At 49.9% G+C, this 23,227-nt stretch overlaps 1 protein-coding gene across 2 annotated transcripts in view; it reads left to right on the top strand.

The window, feature by feature from the left end:
• Positions 1 to 23,227, top strand: part of ASTN2 (astrotactin 2) — a 319,347-nt gene that overhangs the window by 49,973 nt on the left and 246,147 nt on the right. For both annotated transcript variants that reach the window (XM_064393831.1, XM_064393833.1), the window contains exon 2: positions 2,932 to 3,119. In XM_064393831.1, coding sequence (XP_064249901.1) covers positions 2,932 to 3,119 — 188 coding nt within the window. The remainder of the gene's footprint in view (positions 1 to 2,931; positions 3,120 to 23,227) is intronic.

Genomic DNA, 23,227 nt, shown 5'->3' with positions numbered 1-23,227 from the left:
GTGAATCTGATTGAAGGCTTGTGGTGTCCTGGGGGTGCTGGGGTAATAACCAGGTGCCCTGAAATGAAAGTTTAAGCACACAAGTGTTTATAAGTGTGTGGGAATGGGTACCCAGGCTTGGCAAGTCCGTGTTTGTCACAAATTTCCTGGCTGCTGGGTTTGCTTAAAATTGTGAAATGAATGTTAAATTGAAGTTTCTACTTTTGGAAGAGACCTTTTGAAAATGAAACAGGCTTATCTTCAGTCTAGGCTAAAATCCAAAAAATTGCCTATATTTCAGAACTCCTGAGAAATGTTCTCTGTGATCCTTTTAAACATCCCATGCAAAAATGTGTGTGTAAGGGAAAAAAATTGGAGAAAGGTTGACCCTGGAGGATTTTTCCTTGCTTCCCTAATGTGATGTAGCCTTTGGAACTGCAGCAGTGGGGTCCTGGTGGCATCCACGTGCTCTGTGCTGTGGGCTGAGTGGTATAACCTCCTTGCTGAGCTCTTCAGGAAAGGTCTGCTGCAGGATATGTGTGTGATGAGTGTGTAATACTGTAAATCATCCCCTCCTGTGGGTGACTGTCCCTCTGGACAGAATTAAGATTATGGCTTTGCATAACAGAGTCTTTCCCTTGATGCTTCCCTGCTCTCCCATGGCCTGTTTGCCTCTGAGGAAGATCTTGGATTTCTGCTGCAAAGCTGAGTGAGTGCCTTTGCTCCTAAAAGTAACATTTGTTTTGATTTTAATTAGACAAGGAGATGCTTTTCAGTACAGACCTTTGAAGTATTGCTGGGAAGATGACTGCAATTAAGCAGCCTTGATATTTCTCTCATTTTATTCTTATTTTTACTGCAATAAGAAACCTTCTGCTTGAGCTTTGCTTGGAGGGGAGAGACACAGGATTCTTTCCATGAGGTTCCCAGGTCCTGAAGGAGCTGCAGGGCTGCTGTGATTTACAGTTCCCAGAGTACAAGCAAGAGCCTCTTGCTGCTGATTTGCTGCAGCAAAGAGCCTTTTCTGTCAGAGAGAGAAGGGTCATTAGCAGGATGTCAGGGCAGTGACAGGGATGTGACAGGGAGCTCGTGCACCCCCTCCCAAGCACAAGAGTGAGCTCCTGATGGATCCAGGTGTGGTCAGGAGCTGTTTGGTTTTTCTCTGAGTGCTCAGGTGTGCACAGGGTTTGGGGATAAGGAAGGTGCAGTGCTGGGGGGGCAGAGGCAATGAGCAAACCCCTCTGGTGAGATTGAGGTGACACAGTGGTGGCTTGGAGTGTCACCAGTGAGTGCTGAATCAGGGATCTGGCAGTAATGGGGTGGCCCTGGCCCTGCCCTCAGCCCTGCAGGACCTGTGGTGTGATGGGCTCTTCTCCATCAGAGCTTGGCTGGCTCTCTTTTGATCCACATTGGGAAGCCAGGAGCTTGCTCCTGGAAAATATATTGATTTCAGGGGTGAGAAAAACTGTTCCTGGAGGATTGAGAGGTTTTTTTGTTAGGCTGGGTTTGTAGAAGTGCAAGTGCCTGGTCTTGTAGCCTGAGTGGCTGCTCACCTCCCAGGTGTCTTGTGGAAGCATTGTGTCCTGCAAGGTGTGGGTGGCCCCTCAGGACAGCCTCAGCTGGGCTTGGTCCTTCCTTCCTCTCCACTGGGAGCTGGAACTGGATGTGCTTTTGCCCAGCTGGGCTCAGAGTAATGAAATGCAGAATGCCACCAGCATTCCCTGGCTGCTTTGCCTGCAGAGGAGCAAGTGCTGTCTTCCCCACTGACCCTCTGCAGCCAAGGTGGAGGAGGAGGTGGAGGAGGAGAACCTTGTCTCTGTTCCCTCTGAGGTACCAAAATTACCTGAGCCTGTGTTCTTGACTGTTCTGGGGCAGACACACCTGCAGACGGGGGGTCAGGGGCTGTCACACCTGGTCTCTCCCCAAATAGGAGGGAATTGGATTTGGGTCTTCCTCAAAGCTGCTGAAGCTGTGGGCCCAGTGACTAAGAAGACCTGTCTTGCTTCCCATTGCTTATACTGGAAATGGAAAAACAAACACAAAAAAAGATGTGGTGGAAGGAGAAATATTTTGGCTCATTTTGTACTAGTATTTTTTTTTTTTGGTTTTGATTCAGCTGCCAAGCTGCCAAACCCATTCTCTGCAGAGATCTGTGTGCAGTGTGCTGGGCAGCTGTGGAGCTGCCAGTGCTCCTGGCCCACTCAGGAGCTGCAGCTGAGGCTGGGAGCTGCTGCCTCCACAGGTCTGCAGGTCTGGGGGTGCCCTTTGGGGTCTCCAAACCCCCAATTCAGTGCAGTGCCTTAGGTCAGGGAAGGCTGGTGGTGTGTGCTGTAATCCTGGCTGCCAGGGTGCTGTAAATCAGGATTGGGTGAGATGTAAAACCACCAGAAGCTGCAGAAGGTGACTGACAGGTGCAGCTCCAATGTCAATAGATATTTGTCAAGCCTGGAGGTTTTCCCTTGTTGCTGGAGCTCACAGTCTGTGCTGAGAGTGTCCCTATTGAATACAGCTGTGCTGCTGCCTCATGGCTGGAGGGAGGTTTCCATTGTAAATGCCAGCAAAATGTGTACTGGTGTCTGCACACTGCCTTGTCTGGCACTGAGTGGCCTCCCTGAGCCATGAAACTCCCTTGGGCTTGGCTAAAGCTCCCTGGGAACTCCTTCCAGCCTGTTTCCTGGGAAAGCCACAGGAGGTTTAGGGCATCCTGTGTGATTTGCTGTCCTTGCCTTCCTACTCTAGGAATCCCCAGGCACTCTGTAGCCCCTTGATTTTTATTAAAGAAGACAAACGTTTCTGTTCATATATAAGGAAAGTAACAGGTAGAAGCTAAAATTAAATAGAAGCAGTTCTGGGGGTAAGGCTCAAAAATCCCAATTTCCTTGATAATTTAGAACAACACCTTTGGGCATTGTGGAGAAAGCTGACCCTGAGCTGTGTGTTGTGTCCCTGCAGAGATGTCGGGGACGGTGTCGGACATTTCGCTGGTGCACTGGAAGCAGCAGTGGCTGGAGAATGGCACCCTCTACTTCCACGTGTCCATGAGCAGCGCTGAGCAGCTCTCCAGGGCCACCCCACCCAGCCTCCAGGAGCCCTCGGAGATCGTGGAGGAGCAGATGCACATCCTTCATATCTCAGTCATGGTGAGTCCCAGCTGCTGGTGGGGATGGAGGGACCCCCTTGGAGGAGGGGCGTGAGGAGCAGGGTGGTGAGTCTGGTTTGCAGATGTTGGTGTCTCTTCTTGGTTGGGTCTTCAGACAGGGAGAAATGTGTTTGAATTGGCCAGGAAAACCAAGCAAAAAACAACAGAGTGCTTGATCTTCTGAGAAAATGAAACAAGGCAAAAGAGTGTGAGGAAGAAGCTGTTGGGAGGGTAACAAGGATCCTTGTAGTTCCTCCTCTCTGTGCTGGAAAGTGGTGAGGTGCCAGTGGAGTATTTCTGCTTGGTCTTTGTGTTTGGGCATTGTGCAAAGGCAAGATTTTGGGCTTGGCCACTTCTTTCTGAAGCTGAAGTTTCTCTTTGAAGTGAGTAAGGGCTGCAGCATTTCTTGCAAAGGACAAGCCTGACCTAAAAGTAAAAAGATGATCCAGTGCTTTGAATGTCTCCATCTGGGGTGTTTGTGACCTTTTAATAATGCACTGTTTATGTGCTGTGCTGCCTTTTAAAGTTTCAGTATCATATGAGGTGCATGCCTACGTGTTTGGATCTGATCCATGATTCCTCCGTGTTTTAGAGCTCCATCTGTAAAATGGGATTTAGTGTATTGTCCCTTCAATCCCATTGGGATAAGATACAGAAAAAAAGAAGTTAGGTTGGTATATCCAGTGTGTGTGCATGCCACGTATTTGCCAAAGCAAGTTTTTAAGGCCTGAAGATCCCACACAGCAACCCTGCAAAAGGTGAACCTGTTCATCTCTTAGATTCTGGGTCATCTCCACAGCTTCTGACCTTAGTTTTGGAAGGAGGAAGAGAGACAATGGCTGCACAAATATTTTATTTTTTTTATATATATATATATATATATATATATATATATATATATATATTTAATTTGAACAAGCAGCTATATGGCTTTTACAACTTAAATCTGGTCTTTTGAGTGTCTCATCAGTGGGGCTTTAGATCTGGCAGTGAATACATGTGAGAAGGGAGAGAGGCTTTGCATTAAGGCTGTTGGGCAAGATAAGATGCTGGATGCCAGAGGGGAAAGGAGTTGGGGGCTGCATCTTACTGAGCTGGATAGGGAATGTTTTTATGTCCTGCTGAATTGTTAATATGATGGGGTGCTGGAGAGGGGGAAAAGGTTAGAAATTCACACTTGGAAAATGAGCCTGAAAATGTAAGTGAGAGACAACAAAGAAAGAAAACAGTGCAGCATGTGTGGGTGTGAAAAGCTCCATCCCTGGCAGGAGGTTTGAGTATGGGAATGTTTGGCTGTTGTGGGCAAACCTGAGCCCTGGAGAGTTGTCCTGTGTCTGTGGGGTGACACTTTCTCTGCAGCCTGGTGCTTCCTGCTTGAAATGCAGATTTTCTGTAGCAGGGAGAGATTCAGTCCTGGTCCTCAGCTCTTGCTGAAGATGATCTCTAAAATACAAGAGATGATTGCAGTGAGTGGATGCTTGAAAGTTCCTTTGAGAAGCTCCTGGCCAGAGCCTTCCTTTGCTGCACCTCGGAATGGGGGAGCAGCAGTGCCGGGGGATGGGGCTGACAGCACTGCTGGCCATGTCACAGGAATGTCACAGGAATGGGTTTGCCCTCTAATCCCAGTTTAGCCAGGGAAGATGTGCTTTGCCAGTGGCTTGGGAGCACCCATGGCTTTGTTATGAGAGTTAATTCCTGCTCTGTACCTCTTTTCCCTCCTGCAAAAGCAACAGGAGAGAAGGAGTTGTTCCTGCCACACACAATCAGCAGTAACTCCACTGTCTTTATAAATTCTGACATTCCCTGCAGCAGGAGCTGAGGTCCTGGGCATGGATCTGGGTCTGGGATGGGGTCTAGGCTGCACATGTGTCCCTGGGGAGGCAGGACCCTGCAGATCCCTTCCCTGGGTCAGGACTGCAGCACAGGCTTGAAACTTTGCCCAGATTTTTCAGAAGGTTCATTAACTTTTTAAGTGAACCCAAGCCAAGTTTTGAGTTACCAGCAAAGATGATTCTGTTTTGTTGGTTGGTTGCCTTTTTTTTTTCCTTTTTTTTTTTTTTCCTTCCTTGAGGCCTCATGGAGCTCTGCAGGGGAAATAAAATGGGCACAGCTATTTGTTTCTTGGGTGGAATATTTAACCCATGTCCCCCGGGCTGCTTTCCCCGTCCTTTATTTCCTTTCTTGACCCCTGCTGGAGCACATCCCAGAGGGCCCCCATCACTTCAGCTCTCCTGCCCCAGCAATGGGGTTCCCTGGCTGTGCTGTGCTTGGTACGGGGGGCCCTGGGGGCCCTGGGTCCCCCTCCTGTCCCCACACCCTCTATGTCCTTATCCCTTTTTGCCTCAGGATACAACCTGTGCCCTCCTTCCCAAATACTTTTCCTTCCTCTTCCTACCACGGAGCCCAATGTCTCTGTGTGCTTTCCATGAACTAAACCACCATCACTGCTGTGATTCCAGCCCACCCCAGTGCTGCCTTGGCATTCAGGCTCTGTGTGCCCTGTCCATCATCAGCCCAGCATCCCTCCCCAGGGGACAGGAGGGGACATGGCAAAGTGCTTCCTTCATCTCCTTGAAGCAGCTCTAACACTTGCTTTTACCTCTGTCCTCATGCTGCAGGTGATTTATAGGAGCTGGGGAAGGTTTGCCTGGGGGATCTGGTTAATCCCTCTCCTAGGGAGCACTTGGCACAGTTATTGGGCAGTGAGACATCTCCAAGCCAGGAGCTGGTTGGATTTCTGAAGGTGTTTATGGCCTGGCTGGGAGCTCCTGCTCTGCCTCTAAAGCCAAGACCCCCTCTGTGCTGCACGGGGGCTCCAGGGAGGTGCAAATCCTGGGTTTATTCCTCCTTCCAGTGATTCTGGCTGTCAGTCCATGGCTTCCTGGTTTGGATTGGTTTGCTCCCAGTGCAGCAGGGCCATGGTCCCTGTGGCCACCATCTACCCCTGCAAAGCCCTGACTGACTGTCACCCTCTTCATGCCTCCCTACCTGAGCTCAAGGGCATCTTTGACAGCAAGATAATACTTAATTTTTATTTTTTTTCCTTTCCTAACTGTTTTTTCTTAATCTCTCCCCAATGAGACATAACATTAATTACTGCAGTTAAAGGGAATTCAGTCTCCATTACTCTCTGCCACCCATTTCCTCTTGGCTTGAGCATCTGAAATTTGTCTCCCAAATGAAAAGAAGGGATAAAGGAAAACGAAAAACAAATATGCAAATGCAAGATTTTATTTATTTACCCTTTTTTTAAGCACAGTGTCAAGTAGAAAGGAATCAATATTTTTGTCATTATGCCTGTTGTGTTTTTTCACCATAATCTCAGCTGTCATTTGGGTTTAATTGTGTTGTTTCCTGTTGTGTGGAAGTAAATCTTATCTGTTTTGGATTAAAATTCAATGAAGGTCACAGCAGCTCGAAAACTTACCAGGCTGCAGCAATTAATGTTCATTTGGCTTTGATAAATTGGAATGTCCCCCACAATGGGACTAGAGTGGATTTCAGAAGCAATAATTCTTCCATTAACTCAATGATTCCCTGTGTGATGGAGCGTCTTGTCACTGCTCTGTTTGTCATCTGTCACTTCAAGGATCTGGGCATATGCCTGATATGATTTATCATGATTATTGGGGCTGCTTGTGTCAAAACATTTTAAACCACTAATTATTCCAGCCTTGTAAATTGCTGAATTTAACAAAACATAAGAGAGATTTATCTTTTTGTTGTTCCCCACCGACTTGTGTCGCAGTTTAATTATTGTTTTGTGTGGTGCTAATGCAGCCCTGGGCCATGTCTGGAGGGTTTGGCTAAAAAGGGGTTGTTTGTAAGGCCCTGAGGGGTAGAGGGGTGGAGGGGTGGGACAGAGGTTTTATCTCTGCACTGACCTTTTGATCAGACATCACTAGGGCCATTGTACCCTGTGAGTGTGGGGATGCAGGTTTGGGAAGAGAAAGCAAAGCCCCATCCCATCCTGCTGGTGGATTGATGGAATTTCCTCTCTTGTGAGTGATGCCAGTAAAAAAAGAAATCTCTCTAGTATGGGATAGCAGAGCCAGGACCATCCCTGCAAACTGGGAGGTTTAGAAATGTGCTCTGTGCTGCTTCTGCTCCAGCAGAAATAAGCTGGAGTTTTGGAGAGTGATCATGAGAAAAGCCTTGTTGCATCTCATGCCATCACCTTGCAAGGGACCACTAAGGTGTCTGGAGTAAAAGGTGACCAGACCTCATCAGGCTGCTTTATAAAAAAAAAAAAATTACTGTTTTTTATTTTTAATGCCCACTTTCTGCTGGCTGTGCTGGCAGCAGACAAGTTACCTGCTACCTTCTAGGTCTCCCAGAGGGTTTTCTTCAACTCGTATTTGTGGAGTTTCCTTTTTTCTTCTTCTTCCCATACATTCTGATGTTTCCCTAATGATCAGCTGCTGGTCCTGTGCTCCATCAGCCCCTGAGCTGAGTGTAAATTGTGCTCTTAAACTCTTCCCTCTGCTTTCACATCCTGCTCTGAGGTGGAGCTGGGGAGGAATCCTGTGCCCCAGTGCATCCTTGGCGTGTCCTGGGCCCCGTCCTTGGGGCTGCCTCAGGCTGAGGCAGCTCTCCAGCTCCTTGAGGAATCTCCAAGAGCAAGCAAGCTTTTAGGAGCTGTGATCACCTTTAGGAAAATAATCTTCCCTGTGAGGTGGTGAGACCCTGGCACAGGGTGCCCAGAGCAGCTGTGGCTGCCCCTGGATCCCTGGCAGTGCCCAAGGCCAGGCTGGACAGGGCTGGGAGCAGCCTGGGACAGTGGAAGGTGTCCCTGGGGTGGCATTGGATGGGCTTTAAGTTGCCTCCCAACCAGGCCATTCCATGATTCTATGATTGCTCTCCTTCCCACAGGTGGATAATATCATTCCAGTGCAACTGGGCTTGTACCAGCTTGAATGGGAGGGGAGAGGAGGCTGAAACCCTTTTCAGAGCTGGGCTGATTCCCATTGTCCCCAGCAAACAGCTCTCGGGGTGACTCCAGATCCTGTGGGCTTTGGGCACATCCCCACTGGGGCTCCTTCAGCCCCAGCATTCCCCTCAGATTGGCCATTCTTTGTGGGGTTTCTCATTTCCTTACCCTGCAGTATTTTGTCCTCCTTGGTGCAAAACTTCCCAGTGGATTCTGTTCCCTCCCTTGTATGTTGCTGTGTCCTGTGGGATCGCTGGAGCACCAGTGGACCTGGCTTCTCCAGAGATGCAAAACCTTGCTCAAGCCTTCCTCTGGCTCCTTGCAGCTTGTCTTGCTGATGGCAGCACTGGAGCTCCTGTCAGCCAGCTCAATAGGAGAAAAAAAAACCCTGGTGTGACATGAGTAATGAGGTAGTGAAGAAGGCACAACATCTGTGTCATCATTTCTGCACCAGGAGGTCAACCAGATTCATCAAACATGCACTTCCAGCTTGTGATGTGTTTAGAAATTAATTAAGATAGGGAGAGAATTGCTGCTGCAGCAGATTTTCTTATCTGAAAGGTATTAAAAAGCTAAATTGATCTCCAATGAGCTGTTTTTATTAAAAAAACAAAACCAAAAAGAAAAGCTCTAAAACCCCTGGGTTCAGCATGTCCCTGTGTGAGAATCACATGTGGGGAGAGGAGAAGGAGCTGCCCACCCTGCTGTGGAGGTGGACAAGCATCCCCAAATCCCTGGGATGGGGATGGAAGCTGCAGGCTCCGTGCTGATGGCAAACCAAGCAATCCTCAGACCTTCACCAATCCTCCCACGCTGCTGAAGGTGGCCCTCAGTTCTTTCCTGAGCTTCTTCAGGGTTCCTGAGGGACTGGTGGGACCCTGCTGGCTCAGAGGGCCTGAGTGCCTGCAGGCTCTGGCTCAGGGGGCTGCAGCTCAGCCCAGCTGGAAGCTGAAGCCACCAGTCCTGCAGGAGCACTGGAACTGGGGCACAGAGGAGCTGTTGCTGGTCCGTGCTGGAAGGAAGTCCCACTCCTCTCACCCTGACACTGTGGTGGCATCTGTTCTTTCCCAGCATGGGACATGCTTTGGCTCCAAGCTCCATTTCCATTTTAATGTGCCATTAACCAACTCCTTGCTGTCTGGGAGAAGGAGCCTCTTTCATCCACCTTCCCCCTCCTCTCCAATCTCCTTTGCAGAGCTGGTATAAAACAGGGACTAAATGTAGTTAATGATGTGCTCTGATATTTAGGGAATTAATTTTGGGGGATTTGTCTTCAAATTGTCACTTTTGTGACAATGGCACCTGTTATGCTAATAATTTTTCACCAGTCTCTCAGTTTTCCACCTTAGCTCCAGTGAATACATTAGACCCTCTATGGCTTTCTCTCCATCAGACTTTTTCTACCCCACTGTGTTAAAATATGTAACTGGAGTGTTTGATTTGCATCTCTGATAAAGGAAGGCTGAATAAATACTCTCAGTTCATCTGAACTGAGGAGCAAACTTAACTTTCTCATCTCATCCCCAGAGCAATTGAAAACTGGGGGGAAAAGCAGCCATGGGAAACACTGGAAGGGGTTTGGATTTTGCAGATGGCATCGAGGGTGTGGGAGGGATTTACAGCCTGAGAAGATTTCCCCAGCCTCGACGTGTTGAGAATTGAGCATGGAAGGGAAAACCTAAAAACTCCCATTGGAAAAGTGGCCAGGGTTGTCAGGGGGTGTGAGAGATGGGAAGGAGGATGGTGGAGTCGTGAGGAGATGCAGGAAAAAATGCCAGAGAGAAGATTTTGGGAGTGGGGTGAGGAGCACAGAGCAGTGTGAGCTTGTGGCACGGGGTGGGACACGCTCTGTGCCTGCCTTCACCCCCAGGCCGGGTCCCTCTGTGCTGCCAGGCACTGTGAGGATATTTTTATCAGTTTGCTGATCTCAGAGGCTTGTCTTGAACTTGTTCCCTTCCTTCCTCCTCCTCGCTCTTCCCCTTCCCACCATCTGTCTGGGAAAAATACTCGCATCCACAGCACTGCAGGGTATAGCTGGTGCCTGACCTTTTGGTGGTGTTTTTTTCTTTCCCCAGTGTGGGACAAGCAGATGGAAATCCAGGCTTCGGTGGGGTGGCTCTGCTTCACTCTTGGTTTCCATTTCTCTCCTCCACAGGTTGCTTCTCACCGAGCTGCTGGGCTCCTGGAGAGAGCAATTCCACGTGAGAGCCCCGTGCCAATCCTGTGTGTAAAGTGCTGGGAGTAGTGGATTGGTACCTTTGAAACATTGATGTAAACACAGAAATACTTTGCAGCTCCCAGCCTGGATCTAATTGCTTTAAACTGCCAGGCTCCAAAGTACATATGGCATTAAAATTGTCAGGAAATGTTATTCCAGGAAAACTCCTGTGGATGCTGCCTTCTCCAGTGATGGCTGGGTGTGGGTGGCCCCTGGCTCCGAGGTAGTACCTCACAATGGAGAGTGTTTTCCTGGGAATGCTGGCAGGGTGAAGGGTGTTGTCTCCTCACTGGTGAGGCTGTGCTGTGCTGGGGGATGCCTGACACTCTTTAGTCCCAGCAGGAACATTATAATCTCCATCTTTCTGTTGGTACAATATGGGCTCTGACCCAGGGCGAGGAGCCTCACCCAGCTCTCACATCCCTGTGGGCTTGAAAGCTGGGCTGGTCTTGAGACAAGCAGCGAAATGCCTTTTATTTTTTTTCTTTCAAACCTTGTGTTATCTGCAGTTCTCACTGCTCTCAGTTGTGACTCGTGTTTGAATGTGAGCTGGAAATGTTTGCATCCGTTCAAGCGCTGTTGGTGTCAGGTGCTGGCTCGTGTGAAGGTGAACTATGCCCAACCTCATGCAGAACAGCTTCAAGGTGGTTGTGAAAGATGTTCCATTACAGCACCACAAAAGGCTGAATTCTCATTTGATTGGCAAAGCCCGGAGATGGGAGTAAAGTGTTAAAGACAGGATGAAATGCAATATCATATTTGTCCCCAGAAATATATTTGTTCTCAGTTTGGGCTTTCCTTTTTTTCCCATTTAAAAATAAATTGGACTTGGTTTCACAAGGCACTGCGATGCCGTGAAAAGGCAGAGTGCTTTTTGTTCAGGAAAGTGTCAGAATGAAATGTTTCTGCTCTTCAACACTTTCTATATCCTCCCCAAAACCACTTACACTTTAGTTTCAGCTGATGTGAAACTGTCTGAGCAGATAAACCCTTCCTGGGAAGAAAAAAAAAACAAAACAAAAAACCTTCCCAGTCTCTGTGTGGAGTAACTGTGCCTGGAGGAGGGGAGATGTGATGCTGTGGGTCTGATCATCACCCTCGGAGTGCCTGCAGCCTCTGCAGTGCCTGGCCCCGGGGCAGGGATGCTCAGACTCCCACCAGCAGGAAATAAGGAGAAGAAGCTCACATATCCATGATTTTCTCTGGCCATCCTTAGGCTGCTCATACAGCAGAGCACTTTCTCTGTGTGTCTGGGTCTTGCTGCTTCGGAAGTTGGGCAAAATTCCCACTGGCTTAATTGGGAGCAACATCAGGCCAAGTATGGTTATTTTTACCTGTCGCTGCTCCCACTCCACCTCCTCCCTCCCTGCTCCATCCCCACGGGTGAGGGGGAACGAGCTCTGTTTCAGCTTTGGAAAGGTCTCTGCCAGCTCCAAGCAGGAGCCTCGTTGTGAAGTCTCACGATGTGCAGCGAAGGAAAAGGGGAGAGAGAAAAAAATGAAATCATGCTTATTGTTAAAATCCAATTATATAAAACTGCAGGAAAATAACTGTTTGTGAAGGGAGCTGGTTGACTGGCTCAGCTTTGCCTCAGGTGCCTGCTTCTGGGGCTGGATTTATGGCAGTGGCTGGAGGGGGAGTGAGTGGGAACATCAGCCCCAGCCCTGCTGGGTTGCACATGGATTTCAGGGCTTGGATATTTTTTTCATTGTGTTTCCCTTTATCCAGCAGGAAAACTGGTGGCTTTCCTTTCTAGCTGCCTCCTTTTTTAGCTCCTTGGCGGAGAGGAGACCACTCGCTTTTTATTCAGATGGAAGGTGAGGGACCCTGCAGGTGCATGGCAGCAAAAGCACTGATGCTTTAGCAGTGTCAGGCACCTCCATTTCCCCTCCCAGAGCTGGAGCTGGGCAGCAGCTCCTCACCAGCCATTCCTCGGGCAAGTCTGAGCTTTCCTGCTGCCCTGGCTGTGGTTTTCCTCATTGCACCAATCTCAGGCTCAGGGTTATAGGCAATTGACCTTGCCTTTAGGCATCCTTGGGACTGGTTTAGGCCCACCCTCTCCCAGATCCACCTGGGACACTGGTGGCTTGTGCTGAATGCTGTGATTCTCCTTTTCTTCTCTCTGTACTTGAACTGCCTTTGCCACAGAGCCCAGCTCCTCCTCTGGCCGTCTGGGGGCCGAGGGGAGGAGGGGGAGTCCGAGGTGTTCCAGTGGCTGCTGCTGAGCCCTGGGAGCTGGGGAATAGCCTTGTCAAACCAGGAAGGGAAGTGACCTGGTTCTTCCCACCCCTCTGCCCTGTGTGCTGGCAAGGGAGGGATGAGCAGGGCTGTTCAATGGCTTGTGTTTGTGCTGTCCCCTCATGGCAGGGACAGGGGGTTCACATGAGCATCTCGTCAGCCTCGGTGTGCTCTGCAGGGAGGGTTTAGTGACACAAAGAGAGATTTTTCAACCAAGCTCCTCCTGACTGCTTTAGACTTGGCTGCCTCTATCCCTGTGTCCCCCACCCTGGAGCTGGGACCTGGTGGGTGCAGCTGAGCAGGCTGTGCTCCCAGGGCTGCCTGGAGGTGACTGCAGGGTGAGCTGAGCCAGCAGAGGAAGCTGGTGCCCAGATTGCTGATATGATGCAAAATGAGCAGGTCAATGACAGTCGTGTGCTGTGTGCTTCTGCCAAAATGGTCACATTTCACCTGACCATGCCTTTGCTGGTGTTTGTGTCTCTGCTGCCATCCAGTCTCCCTCCTTTCCATGCTGGAGTGGTTTCCCATCACCTGTTCTGCTGCAGTGGCTGGTGGGGGCTGGACAGCCCTCCTCAGGAGAATCCCCCTGGCTCAGCTGTCACCTGGCAGGGGGGTCTGTGTGTGAGTGCTGCCATCGGTTGTTCCTGGGTTGGATGGCTGGGGTTGTCCCCATGCTCTTCTGATCTTTCTCCTTCCTTCCCTTCTTTGAAAAACAGTTAATGAAATATTGGACTCATCCTGTCATTCCCTGAGCTGCTGCCATTCTCCAGCAGCAGGTTTTTCACCCTTGGTGTTTTCTGGGTGCTGGTGAGCTCCTTCCTGCACAGCATCCTCATCCACCTCCATGGGGTCTGCATGTGCTGGGGAGGAGAGAGGCTCTACCCACCCTGCCTTTTTGGGCCATGACATTTTGAGGCAAAATCCCTTTTTTACTCCCATGCATTCAATCCTGTTAGCACAAGTGTGCACCCAGCAGAATTTATAATTTACCTGTGTGGGATTGCTGGTGTTGAGTGCCAGGTCCTGCTTTTGGGGCTCCATACAGCAGTGTGGGGTGCAGGGAGCCTGTGTCCAAGTGCTCCTTCCTGCCTTGCTTTCCCTGTGCTGGCTGGGAGGGTGATGGCTTCGTCCTGGCCTGAACAAAGCAATGGCTTCAGGTTATATCTGCTCACCTCCTGCCACAGCTCCATCCCCACAGCCTGGACGTAGCAAAACAAGTGGTATGGGGTCTTTTTGCTTTCATTTAAAAATTTTTTTTCCCCCTATGATCTTCCTCCTTGGCACACAGATCAATGGGGGGAGGGAACCTTCAGCCAAGCTCTCCATCACGTGTCCCTTGTTTTTTGTGTGTTATTTTTTGCCCACTGCTGCCCTTGCCAAGGGAAGGACATTGTAGAGCCGCTGAGGCTGGCAGGGGCTGTAACACTGCCTGCCAATAGCCTCGGTGTCTGAAAAGAATTAGGAAATGCAAGCTCTAAATTAGCTCCCAAATCATCTTCTCCCCTTTCTCTGGCTGAAGAGCCCCTCAGAGCCAGCTCTGGCTCCCCCTCTGTGCTGGGGCTGACTCTGCTGTGGGGCTGGAGAGGCTTGGCCTTGGGAAACAGCACGATGCTCCCATGGGATAGCAGAAGAGCCTCAGCATGGGTGGCTCAAGGCAAGCTGGAGCACTCCAGGGACTAATTCCTGGTGTCCCTCCTCCCCACACTGCACCCCGGCCCCCTGCCCAGCTCCCTCCTGGTATAACCCCTTGGGAAATGTGTTGGGGCTCCTGGCTGTGGTGCTGGAGAGCAGGAGGGGAAGCACAGAGCTGAGGGACATCTGCTGAAAGCTTCCCGGGGGAGGTGGGAGCCCCATCCTGCCCGAAGGATGCTGCTGAGAGCAGCCAAGGTCATGGCACCGTGGCAGCACACACGGCAGGGACATCTGGGGCAGCAGAAGCTGGGGGAGGCGAGCGGGAGGCGTGCTGGCTGTGTGTCTGCTGGGGAAGGGGACAACCTGTGCCCTGGCCAGCTGTCCCCTCAAACACCCCATTTCTGCCCTTGCCAGGTCAGTGGGTGACGGCAGCAGCTGCCGTGAGGCGGAGCAGGAGCAGCTCTGTGTCCCTGTGCTCTGCCTGGCACGATACCCGCAGGGCAGAGCTCCTCCAGGCCTTTGGAGAGAGCTGGCTGGGGAGCAGCTGAGCCTGGGGAGCAGCATTTGCTCTCAGTGCTGCTGTTTTGGCAAGGCTGTGTTTCAGAAGTTTGTCTTTGCTTCTGTTGTCACCTCTCAAGAGAAAAGTGGGAAGGGCTCAGCTTTGCTGTGTCTCCTGGAAATTCAGGCTTCAGCTCTGCAAATGCCCTGGGGTTCTGCATCCCCCCTGGCACTCCAGCCTTCACACTGAATGCAGATTGTTCTTTAAATGTCTGTAGGTGGATTTTAGTGCTCAGGTGCTGCGGGCAGAGCACAGGCATCACAACTGATCTGCTCTGCTAACCTCAAACCATCCCAGAAAATGCTCTCATGTCCTGGGGCTCTTGGCATCCCGACTGGATTTGCACTGGGGGAGGGCTGAGCATCTCCAGGATGTGTTGCTGTGCTGCTGTGGCTCAGGGAGGCCGGGCTGTGCCGCCAGCATTGCTCCTTCTCCTCCTTCTCCTCCTCCTGCGGCCCTTGGAGGCCGCACGTGCGTGGGAGAGGGAGCACAGAGCTGCCTGGGGCACTGGAGTCTGTCCCTTCATCCAAACAGCAGGCACCTTGGGGAACAGCAGAGGAAAATTCCACTTCTACAGCAGTGCAACTTGGGTTTTGTATTATTATTTTTTTTAAAGGCTCTGTCAGGCTCCTGCGCTCTCCCCCTCCCCGTGCTGTGCAGCCAGCTCTGAAGCAGAAGTGATATTTTCTGCCAATGCAATGATTAGCCTTTCTGCTAATGACCCACGAACAGTGTCCAAAATAAATGAGCCCAACCTGCTCATCTTATTAGCCAAATGATTGCATAGAAAGAGGAAATATCTGCAGAAACAGCTTAGGCAGCTGTAATTTGGAAGCGTGGAGGACTCACTGCTTGAAGTATGGAGAGGAGCCATATGTCTTCAAAAAGCTGGGAGAGCTCTTGTGTTATTGGGGTGCTTCTGCTCATCCCCTGCTCCCCCTTTTGTGAAATAATTGTGCAGGGCTGGAGCTGTGTCTGTCCTTAAATTCTGTTGGTTCCTGGGCCTGGGAAGCTGGAGACAGGTAGATATTTCTCCTCCTGTCTTCCTTGTCTGGTTGTTGGCTTCCCCCATCCTGTAGATGACAGGCAGCAGCAGTGGGACGTTGGTCAGGAGAGCAGCTGATGCAGTAGCTAGTACTAAGCTGCTCTTCAGGAACTGTTCTTGTGTCCTTCAGGCTCTTCCCAAAGCACTTGGCAAGGTTATGGAACGTCCTTGTTTGGCGTGGGGAGGGATGAGGAGCAGAAAAGGGAGAGGGGAAGGCAAGGGAGGTTTCTGCAGAGAAGGGAGGTGAAGGGGGTCTTGTGATCCCCCTCACAGATGATGGTGATACTGAAGGGAAACAAGAAGGGATTTCAGGCTTTGTCTAAATGTGAGAGAAAAATGGGGCTGGGTGCAGGAGAAGAGAAGAGCATGAGGATGGTTCAATATATGGAGAAGCTGGAGGGCTGAGTGTGAAACCCCTCCTGGTTTTGGGAACAGCTTGACCTTCTCTGAGAGATATACCAGTTTGAAAGGTGGGTTGTCTTCCCAGTTGCTGCATGACTCAGTAGGTCTCTTGCCCACAAAAAGGCCTGTCCCTGAGTGAGGTGACAGCAGTGTGGCTGTCCTGGAGAAGGGCTCTGGGAGCTCAGACAAGCCCTGGAAGGCTGACTCAGTAGCCTTGAAGCTGTAGCACATCAGAGGATGTGCACAAGCTCATGTCTTGTATAAAAGCAGAGAAAAACACTCTTGATCCTCTGGTCCCCTGGAAGGAGGGCAGCTGGAGACCTGCTAATGATGCACCAGCCCTAAAAACTGCTGAGGAGGGTGAGGTCGTCCTCTTCCAGCGCCCTGTGTGCAGGCCATGTGCTTCCCTGCCTGCTCTGTGGCACAGCTGATGTGACCTCCTACATGCCTGTTCCCCTGTTCCCTTGTCTCAGCTTTGGGGTCCCCTCAGTCCCCTGGTCCCACCAGGACCCTTCAGCAGCTGACTGAGACCAGAGCCCTGCTTGATATTCCATGTCTCTGTTCACATGTGCCCATGTATATCCATGAAATAGAAACTCCATACAGCTGTATGTATATATATTTTTTTTTACCAAACTGGGATCTGAAGGGTGCCATGCACAGAAATAAGAACCATGACTTTAATTTTCAGTTTAACTACATTCATGTGTAGCTACTTCATCGCTCCTTTCTGTTTTATGCAGACAAATTCTGGACTTCTTTCTTCCTTTCCTAATTAATGGGATAATTGCAAATCATGCATTTTTTTTCTCCTAAGAAGTTTTGGGTTTAAACGATTATCTGTGTTTGGAAAACATCCTGACAGTGCAAATATTGAAAACTGGGACATTGACTGGATGAGCCAATGACCCTGGCTCTCCTTGCACCTCTGAGTGTCTTTCACTGTGCTCAGGAATGCTGCCCTGGGTCCCTGGGGCTGGGAGGTGGCCGAGACAGGGATGTGGGTGTGGATGGAAGGTTCACCTGCACGCCCCAGGCTCCACAACTGCATTTGATAACTTCTTGTTGTTCTCTTAAACAAGTTTTTCAGGTTAATGCTGCAGTGCTTTGGCTGTGGAAAGTGTGACTGCAGGGTTTTGTTTCTTTGGGTTTTGTTTCTTTGGTTTTTGTTCTGCCATTTTTGACTGGTTTTGGCTTGTTTCTTGTTATAAGTGGAGTTGTGTCTTCAGTGCCCCAACTCTTTGACAGTGCCACGATGACAGTGCCCTGTCCTGTCGATGGCACTGCCATCCATGAGGACACTCTTTTGTTTCTTTGCTTTTTGTTCTGCCATTTTTTGATTGTTTGGTTTTGGCTTGTTTGTTTGTTATAAGTGGGAGAGTTGCTTCTCCAGTGCCCCAGCCCTTCCGCAGTGCCAGCCCTGTGCTGTCGATGGCACTGCCATCCGTGGGGACACTCAAAGAGCACTTCATTCTCAAGGGTTTTGCAGGATGAAGATTTGCTTTTCCGTAGGATCTGTGGAGCGGAAGGGATTTGGAGCGGTCATTGAATCCAGCTCTGTGCCCTCGGGCAGGATCAATAGCCCTTTGTCGCTGCTGATGGATGTTTCTCTGTCCTGCTCTGCAAGAATTCCCGGTCCCTGTGGGCGATGTTTCAGCCTGCCCGGTCTGACACGGATCAGGGTCGAGCAGCCCCACCAGAGCTCTGCCTCCAGCCCAGCTTTGCCGAGGATTTCAGATAACTTTTGCACCGTTTGGACAGATTTAAATGAGCAGGAGGTTTGAAGTGATGGATGGAAACCCTTTTCCTGTAAATGAGGATTTCTCTGGCTCCTGGCAGCATGCAGGGATGCAGGCTGGCATCCCCCCAGGGGTGGAGGGTGACCAGAGCTGCTGCTTTTGAAGAGGAGGGGTCTAAGCACATCAGTTTTTCTTTTCAAGCTGCCCTCTGAAGATTGGGTTGTGACCCTGCTCTGTGATGACAGGTCCAGCAGCTCGTCCCTGCAGGGACAGGGACATTTGGTGCCTGAGGCAGGAACAGGACATCTGGATCGCTGAGGCTCGGAGTTCTGGGATTTCATTCCCTGGAGCTCCTCTTTGGTCTGTGCAAGACACATTTAGCCTCTGGTTTTAAAATCCACACTCTTGTCCAGCTTGTGTGAGGGCACCTGGTCTTAGATCAGTAACTGTGCTGCCCTTCTGTGCTTGCCAGCACACTCTACTGCATTTGTCCTTGGGTTTATGGATTTATTCTAGTCCCACGGCCTTGAAACACAGGTGGGGCTGCTCCCTGAGGGAGCTTTTCCAAGGGCTTTTCCAAGGATCACAGCCATGAAGCAGAAAGGCTGAACCACCAAGTTTCCAGCACTCTGTAGCACAAAGTAGAGACTCCATTCTTTTTTTGGCTTCCTTTGTTCTGTGGGAAATTACTCTTGAGTGATGAAAGCCTGAAAGAAGGTCAGATGTTGAGGACAACAGCTGAGTCCCTGGGGAGTAAGAGGCTTTTTGTTTGGAGCAAGAAGAGGGGTTGAAAGGTGGAGGAGCTTGTGCAGGACAGAGCTGCCTCTCAAGGGTGCTTATCTCCAGCCCGAGCTCCCTCCTCTCCTTGCCACCCAGGTGAGCCTCTCTGGGAACACACAAGGCTGGATCTTCATCTCCCAATCATTTTTTCCCCTCAGGCCAAGATGTTTCTTTTGCAGGGCTCTTCTGAAGATGGGAGCATTGAATAAACTGGGTTTAATTTAGATTAGATGTGACCTCAGGCCAGCTGAAGGATAGGCACCACATCGAGGGGCTGGAGCTGGGTGGAAGTTGTTTTCCTGCCTCCTACAGGAAGGAAAGAGGGAAATCTAAAAACAAATTGCTGGGGGATGCCTGTGCATGGTGGGGGGAGTGAACAAACTAAAGCTCAGTACTCAACAAACAAGGAGTGGAGAGGAGCTTTGTGAGCCCAAAGGTGTGGGCAGAATGACTTTATTAGCACCATTTGAAACATTTTGTCTCCATTCCTATTTAGCTGTGGAATCTAATTTCATTTTAACTTTGCATTTAAATTTTCAAAACAGGCCTGTCAAATTAGTAAAAGGAAATTTGATTAGAAAATGGCAGCAGGATTGAGTCTTTGTTTTTCTCCGTTCACAATTTGGCTCAGCATTTGCCCTTAACCAAAAATACATCTTTGGAAAAGTGGGTTTTAGTTAGCACTTCCCAAATGTGAGGAAAGAAAAAAAATAGGGAGCAGAGATGGAGAATTCCAGCCAATAGCTCCCCAGTTGTTGCCCTTTTTCTGGGACCTGGAGAGTCAGGCTGTGCCACCAGGGCTGATGTGGCATTAGTGGTGACCTGGGGACTGGAGGGAATGAGGGTCACAGAAGGGTGGGATGGCTTTGTGCCTTCCCTTGCTCTCTCCTGCTGGCTGCCATCCCCATGGCTGGGTTCAGCTGTCTGAACTGCTGAGCCTCAGAGCAGCTTCAGGAGCCTGGGTTAGTGGAGGATGCTTCGGTGGGGGTGCTGGGCTGGTTTGGGGTGAGGCACAGAGCTCTGCCCGTCGATCTCAGCACCTTGCTGTGTCTGTCCCAGGCTGTGCTGGGTGGGAGAACGTTCCAGAGGGAGAAGGATCAGGAGGGCAGGTGGGCAGTAGAGTTAAACACTTGCTAATAACAGCCAGGGGAAGGGATGGGGCTGGAGAGCTGGGAACTGCCATCCCAGTGCCCAGGAGAGCCTCCAGGGGGATGAGGGAGATTTTGGGGTTGGAGGAGCAGCTTTCCTTGTCCAGAGCCCTCTTGGAAGCCTGGGAGCAGTAATGGGGTCTCAGCCTGGCTCTGGAGTGTCCATCCTCACCTGGTCCCTGCCTGCTGCCAGGGATGGAGCTGGGATCTGCTCCACAGTTATTCACAGATGCTGCAATTAGGCTGCAGACATGGTGTCAAAAACCTGACGGCAGCCCCGGTGTGTGCACGGGGAGGGGGTTATTAGCCTGTTATTATCCATTTACCCAGATAGCCCAGCTAATCAGCTTTCAGATGGGGAGAATTAATTGGTTTCGATTGGAGCACCAGGCACGTTTAATTGAAATGAATCCTTTCCCGCTTCCAACCAGGCACTTTCTGAGCTGCTGCTGCCTGGGGAGGGGGGCTGCAGCCTTTGCACCACGACCCTCATGGTGTGGTGCAGCTGAGCTGGGTGAAGCAGCTGTAACAGCCATGCCCTGCAATCCTCATTCCATCTGGGAAGGAGCTCTTGTTTCTCTATCCATGCATCCCACTCCAAACCCTCTGCTCCCAGGTGGGAAGGAGAGTGAGAGTCTCAGATTGTCTCAGCCCCTTGTAGCATACAAGGGAGCTTGGCAGGTCATCTTGGTGGCACCCAGGTGGCATCACTGCCATGTTGTCACCTCTGCTTTCCTTCTGTTGACTTGGATGTCCTGTATCCATATGGGGAAAAAAAAAAAAAAGGAAGTAAAAGGACTTGAATTTCAGGAGGCTGGGGATGGGGACTGTCCCCAGGATGTGCAGACCTCTTCAGAGCTGGGGGTTCAAAGGGCCCTTTGGGAGGTTCAAATCCAGCTTTTCCCTTCACAGCCCAGTGGCAAGGTGCCTTGCCCCACCTTCTCCCAGGAAAGAGTTTGCTGCTCTCACACCCTTCAAATAACAGGAGAAAAACAAATCTGATGCATTCCCCAACTTCCATATTCCCACTTGATACAGCAAGAGGGTTGGGTGAAAAAGGAGCAGTTTCATCAACATGTGCTGAAGAACAAAAAGGTTTCTGTGAACTTGTGAGCAATGAGTGTGGGAGCTGTAGAGCAGGAAAACCCATCCCCATGAGTTTGTTTTTCCATTGTGCTGAGCCCCGAGGTGGTTTGGAAGTATCACATGGAGAGCTGGATGAGGGAACTCTCAGTTCTTGTCAGGGAGATGAAAAAGCCCTGGGAGATGAAAAAGCCCTGAAACATGGCATAAATTTTATCTGTGTGCAAGGTTCCAGTGAAGTTAATGGGAGTTAAGTGTATGGTTAAGTGCTGTATTTAACTGGGCTTTTAAGAGCCTGCTGGGAATAGCTGTGGTGTTTTGGGAGAGAAGGCTTGTAGGTTTCCTGAGGTCTGGAATCTTCTCTGTAAATCAAAGTCTTAGATCTCCCTGCTCTGTTCTACTTGGGGGGGCAGCACAGTTTTCAAATTTCTTATCAAATAATAAATTAAAATTTATAAAAATGAGGTTTGTTTTGTTTTTTCCCTTTGGTGTGTGATGCCCCAGGTACCAGTGGAGGGGCTGTGGTGTGTGACTCCTGCAGTGTGACTTATGATGCCAGAATTCCAAGGTACTTTCAGATGCCAAATGCCACATGGGCACGTGCACGGAGGCTTTATCCCTGATAATGTGTTTGAATACCCACCCTCTCCTTCTGGAAAGCTATGTTTTGTGTTCATTCAGCTGTGGATGTTCATTATGCTGAAATGTTTGCACTTTAAATATGGCAAGGCAGGGTTTGTTTTTTGTGGGTTGTTATTTCTGTTGGGAGGTTTTTGGTTTTTTTTATGCAATAGCCTGGATTGTTCCCAAAAAAAACCCAAAAAAACAACCCCAACTCTACAGCCAACAAAACATGCTCTTTTCCTTCATGTCTGTGTATACAATAGCACCTTTCTAGCATCTTTAAAAACTACTTGAGAAGTCCATAAATGAATGCTAAACCCCTTTTCCACTCTGTCCCATCTTTACCGTGGGTAGAGCAGCAGCACCACAGTGCAGAGGAGACCTGGTCCATCAATGGTGTTTGGAGGGGTTTGGCTCTCTAAGAAGTCCCTGTACTTGTGGTGAATTTCTGCACCTCTGCCACGTTTTCTGGACAAATGGCCAAGGTCTGGCAGCCCCAGAAGAGGCTGGTTAATTGAGCAGAACGGGTGTTGTACTGTGCCCCTCTCAGGAGCTCGGGAGCTGCAGGCACGATGCGAATCGTGTTCGTGTTCGTGTTCCCTCACCCGGAGATGTGCATCTCTTATTAGATTAATCTTTTTTCTAATATATGCAGAATATACAGTGGGAACAGCATTAATTCGCACTAATGGTTGTGAGATCCACTGAGAATTAACTGCATTTTTTGCAAATTAGTGAGGAAGCGGATAAACACAGTTATTAAAAAAACAAGCAAAGGTACTTTTGCAACAGCAGTACGTGTTTGTCATTTATCTGACAAGTGTTCTTTACTTTTAATTATATTTCATTACTTGCTAGCAAATGCTGTGCTGGCAGATATTGTAATAATCCTCCTAATTTGAAACCTTTCTTTTAGCATTTGCTAAACCTTTGTTTGGAAAGGGTTGGGAGGTCAGGGATCCTGCAGTGACTGACTCTGGGAGGTCCCATGGCAAGTGCCTTCCATCCCTGGAGATGTTACTGGTGGATTCAGTGAAACCAGGCTTAAGCTGCACCTTGGAGGACTTCACTGCTTTTCATTCTCAGCTGGGGAGGTGTTAGGGCCACACACAGTCAGTTTGGGTGGGCTCCCACTCGTCCTTTCCCTGGCAGGAGTGCCTTTGCTGGGCTGTGGCTGTGGCATGGGGATGCTCCTCACCTGAGCTGGGCTCCTGGGGACAGTCAGGGTTTGGGCTCTGTGCTGAGGATGGTGCAGGGAGGGACACTGTGTCAGGGGTGGCCCTGAGGGACTTTCCTTTTGCCCCGTGTTTCACTAGGAGGTGCTTTTTGTGTTGTGCCCACAGCCGTGGGCACTCTCAGCCTGCAGCATGTTGTCCTGGCTGGTGAATCCTCACCTGCACTGGGAGACACTTACTGTGGATGAGGTGGCCTCTTTGATTTAAAATCCAGTCTGTTTTTCCTTAATTCAAGTGAATTTTCCCTCCTCTTTGGAATAGGAATGACACCAGGATGGGGTGGAAATGAGCTGAGTGGGCTGAACACGTGCAGGGGTCTCTTGTTGGCTGAGCGTGGAGCAGGACTGGGACTCTGTAACTCAAACTCCTCAGGGGGAAGGAAAAGCTTTTGTTTTTGTCTCAGCTTTGTGCTCCCAGGCTGCCCACATTAGGAAAACAAGAGCGCAAGCGCAGGAGACCTTATGAATTTTAAAATC

This window comes from Passer domesticus, chromosome 18, assembly GCF_036417665.1.
Source record: "Passer domesticus isolate bPasDom1 chromosome 18, bPasDom1.hap1, whole genome shotgun sequence".
NCBI classification, from domain to species: domain Eukaryota; kingdom Metazoa; phylum Chordata; class Aves; order Passeriformes; family Passeridae; genus Passer; species Passer domesticus.
This window is presented reverse-complemented; position numbering and strand designations above follow the sequence as displayed.